This window comes from Atta colombica, unplaced genomic scaffold (assembly GCF_001594045.1).
Source record: "Atta colombica isolate Treedump-2 unplaced genomic scaffold, Acol1.0 scaffold38, whole genome shotgun sequence".
NCBI lineage: Eukaryota > Metazoa > Arthropoda > Insecta > Hymenoptera > Formicidae > Atta > Atta colombica.
In genome coordinates, this window is record NW_017259490.1 from 4,111,292 (window position 1) to 4,115,555 (window position 4,264).

The 4,264-nt window shown below is 29.4% G+C and overlaps 1 protein-coding gene across 1 annotated transcript; it reads right to left on the minus strand.

Moving 5' to 3' along the window:
• Positions 1 to 1,916: 1,916 nt before the first annotated feature.
• LOC108690945 (28S ribosomal protein S24, mitochondrial) lies at positions 1,917 to 2,762 on the minus strand. The gene is made up of 3 exons (XM_018198501.1): positions 2,640 to 2,762; positions 2,282 to 2,462; positions 1,917 to 2,206 (listed from the first exon to the last, which is right to left on the minus strand). The coding sequence occupies exons 1-3, from the start codon at positions 2,664 to 2,666 to the stop codon at positions 1,917 to 1,919; spliced, it is 498 nt and encodes a 165-aa protein (XP_018053990.1). The 5' UTR covers positions 2,667 to 2,762.
• Positions 2,763 to 4,264: the final 1,502 nt, after the last annotated feature.

Genomic DNA, 4,264 nt, shown 5'->3' on the forward strand with positions numbered 1-4,264 from the left:
TTAAAACAAAAATAAGAAAGAACATACAGTCACATACGCAAGTTGTTATTCGCACAAGTCATATATTTAAAATTAAATTTCATGTAATTTTATTTTAAATATATGATTTGTGCGAATAACAACTGTGTATGTGGCTGTATGCTCTTTTTTATTTTTGTTTTATGTTATCGAGCCATCTCTAATAACTTTATTTAAATTTTATTTATATTTAATTAATATCCGGAAATTTTTAGTGTATATTCTATTATTATATAAGCAATAAAATATGTATGGTCCTACACTAAATTTTACATTTTTTACTTAAAAATGCATTGAATTAGAAAGTTATTATTCTATAATAGTATTACGATATAGCGTCAAAATTTGACTTCCATAGTTAAGAATATTAAGTTCCTAGACAGCATACATCAAAAAGGCGACATAAGACGTCTTGCAGATGTCTTGAAGATATCTTTATGACATGATGTCTGAAGGACATCTTGATAACATCTTCAGGATGTCTTATGTCCGCATTTTGGACATATGTTCTCTGGGTATTAGAATATGAAAAAAAAGGATAAGACGAGCACAGCACATTTCAGCCTGTACTTTTATAAAAAGAGCGATCAAAAAATTCGTAGATATTGGAACACTATTGTTGCGTCCATCATAAAAAATCAATTACATCTTTGCGCTTAAAAATTCGTGATGTCAATCAGGTTTCGTGTAAGTTCTCTCTTTTCCGGGAATTTACCATTCGTATAAAAAATTTCTCATCTACCAGAAGACTTATTACTTGATCCTCGTATGAAGTAAAGCTTTAATTGGCAAAAAAAAACGATTATTATGTACATAAAAATATTTCGAATTAAATTCATATCGCGTTATTTTATAAGTTATATTGTAAATAATATATGTAATATGTTTAATTTATATGTAGTACGATAGTTACTTATAAAATAATGTATTAATTCGTTTTGTCGATGTACGTTTCCAGAATAATGTACGAGAAAGCGATTACGTCTTAAGCATATTTAATGTGAGATAGTTCTGTGATTACATCGTCACATTAACATTACATACGCACACTACACGGTCTTTTACACAATAACATTCAGTTAATTAATGATAATTATTTATAATAATTCGATTAATCATCTAACAGGACAAATATAAAGTGGATATCAAGTAATAGTATTCTTCTTTATCACAAACTTTCATATAGAATATTAATACTCAATGAGAAGCGAATAAGAGTACAAATGCAGCAGGAGAAAGCTACACGATCCTGATCGAACGCCGGATGAATACATAAGAGTTGTAAAGGCATGTAACGAAGGAAAGAGAATATGGTCTCTAGTAGAAAAATATGTAACATTATACTATGTCACGTTTGAATGCTCTGTCTGCTCTTAAATATCCTTTTTAATTTTACTTGAGTAACCCTTTTGTGGTATGATGTATGATTTCTCTTCTATCATAAAGATGCAATGATTGTATATGGGCTGCGTTTGAGTCATGATCGAATGTAACGATTTATTATAAGTAATGCAAAATAAATGGATGACATGCAAGAAATAAAAGTAAAGTTTTTGCAACTTTTTTACTATACCTTTGCAAAAAAAAATAGCGAACTGCGCAACACTAATTTTATTAATTAACACTAATTTATTTATTAATTCATTTAATTTAATTAATTTAATTTATTTATTTATTTTGTATAGATTTATATTTATATAATATATTTATATTTCTCAAATATGTATTATAATTACTGTAATTAATTAAACTTTAAATAACAAAATAAATTATAGTATAGTCACATCATATCATATTAAAAAATTGTGTTCACACAGAATTATAAATATTGGGAATTATTATAAATTCTGGTTTATTAATAAAAATCTAATTTATTATATTTACATATATTTGAGTTTCTATATATATTTAAATATCATTTCTTTCTTATTACCAATTGTGACTAATTCCACTTTAATGGGACACTGAAGCCAATAACTCAGAAGTTCCTCGGTATAGCCAGTTAAAAAATATATCTTGGAAGGTGCTATAGTACGAGTGACGATTCCAGCTATCCTAATAATATTGTGTTGTCGCTTAATAATAATTTCACTCGCAAATAAATTAGACCATGTTCCATACATAAATTGTCGAATAAACATATCTTCTAAAGCTGTCTCGGATGGTCTATTGCCATCCTTTATATTCGCTGAAAAAATTAATGTACTTGCTATAAAATTACAAGGGACCAAAACATATATTTCTCATTAAAAAAGAAACATACAGGTGTTCCAAGAGTTCCAAGATTTTCTATGAGCGATGTAATGAGGCGGATTTGCCATTTCATATGTTAATGGTTTGCTTTTGTTGATTGTGATTTTGTAGCGTCCGGATTGCACTTTACAGACTATTGTGCTTGTATGAAAATATCTTTGCATAAATGTTTGTTGCACAGCCGGTAATATCTGAGGACCAATAGTAGTAAAATGATTATTATTATTATACATGGTCTTTGTACAAATTTAGTTTTTCAAACAAAAATTTGATATTTGTACTGATGAAAAACTTAAAGAGAGGTTATTTCTTCAGAAAAATTCGTCAATTAGTTGACTACAACTACTTGTGGAGGTAAATCTTAATACATTTCTCATATGTTCCAGTAAAACCATCTTGCCACACAAATTTTTTACTTCAATTTTCGATTAAGTTGTTACAAAATAATCTGCTTCGTTTACTTCAGTTTACTCCGATGTTACAATAACATAACTAACATAACTGATGTTAACATCACAATCAGCATTACCAACACCACCATCTAACATTCTGATCAACTCCGCCAGTCGCCACTACTGCCACTAGTAGATATCTAGTGTGTTACCCATCAAAAATATTCATGGACATGGCTACATAAGTTAAGCTACATAGTTCACGTTTTGTGTACGTAGAGATGTCTGCTAATGCTAAAATGGAGATTTTTAAAAATCACTAAATATATATTTTGCTATACTTACTTATTATTAAAACATAATTGAAAGCACTAATAATTAAATTATAATACAATCACGATATATCATGTTAAAAATTATTATGCTGTGCAGAATCGATTATATAAATATTGAGAATTATTATTGTAAAATTTGATTTATGTAATAAAAATCAAATTTATTATATTTACATATTGACTTCTATACACACACACACACACACACACACACACACACACACACACACACACACCTAAATATCATTTTTTTAAATTAAATATATATTTAGTGATTTTAGAGGTCTCTCCAAAAAACGTGAATATCCACTTTCTTTCTGGTACATACATATATACGATATATGTTATATTCTATCTAGATACTCGATATCACAATTGACTTTTATATTCTAGAAATCAACTTGACATTGTAAAACAGCTGTTTTCGAGCTTTACACTCGACATACATCGATACATCGCTAACACAAATAATAGATCGTACATTAAAAAATATTAATAAAAAAGTGATTCTGAATTTATGAAATTAAATTTCATTTAATGCTTTTTTCACTACGAATTCAAGATTTTTTAGCATTTAGAGATCCTAGCTTTATTTTCTCTCTTTCGCTCGCATTGAAGAAAACTATAATCCGGAAGGAAGCAGGATAAATTAACTGTACTACTACAACTCGTCTATCAGTCTTCACAAATAATCACTGTACAGTTTACAACTACAAGCGCGCGGCAATGCGGACAAGTTATATTCTTAAGATGGAATCTAGAACGAGGGAGATGAATCGGCGATTGGCTTTTGGTTTCATTCTTCGTGAGGAACAAGCGCTTCTTCGACGTTTTTCCCTCTTAATGGCTTAGGCGATTTCACAAAGTAACAAAGAATCCCATCCCTCGCTCGTTCCTTCCTACCTACCTTTATTCGCCTCCCGAAATAATGCTGCAGTGAAACACTGAGTCGGCTGGAGAACAGACAGGATGAGAAACTGCATGGCTGCGATTGTCAGATCATTCCTCGAGCGCAGGGACGCATCTAAAAAATACAATATGAAAGATGATTACTATAAGGATTAAATATTCTTCGTAAATATACTTACAAAAATTTCCCGCCATGATGATGAAGAAAAGTCGACGACTTTGATAAATATTAAATATATAATAATAAGATACATGTAAATTAATTATTTAGTTGCACAACGCGTGAATATGCGTGTTGAAAATTATATTAGAATAAGAAGCGCAAGCTTTAAGAGATTTCGGGGAAATTTTGTTCAT

Excerpts from the sequence above, each read along its gene's own strand:
- LOC108690945 (XM_018198501.1), bottom strand. The coding sequence starts at position 2,666 with ATGGTTTTACTGGAACATATGAGAAAT. Across the intron at positions 2,463-2,639 it reads TACTGGAACATATGAGAAAT|ATATTACCGGCTGTGCAACA; the intron begins GTATTAAGATTT and ends ATTGGTCCTCAG. Across the intron at positions 2,207-2,281 it reads TTGGAACTCTTGGAACACCT|CGAATATAAAGGATGGCAAT; the intron begins GTATGTTTCTTT and ends TAATTTTTTCAG.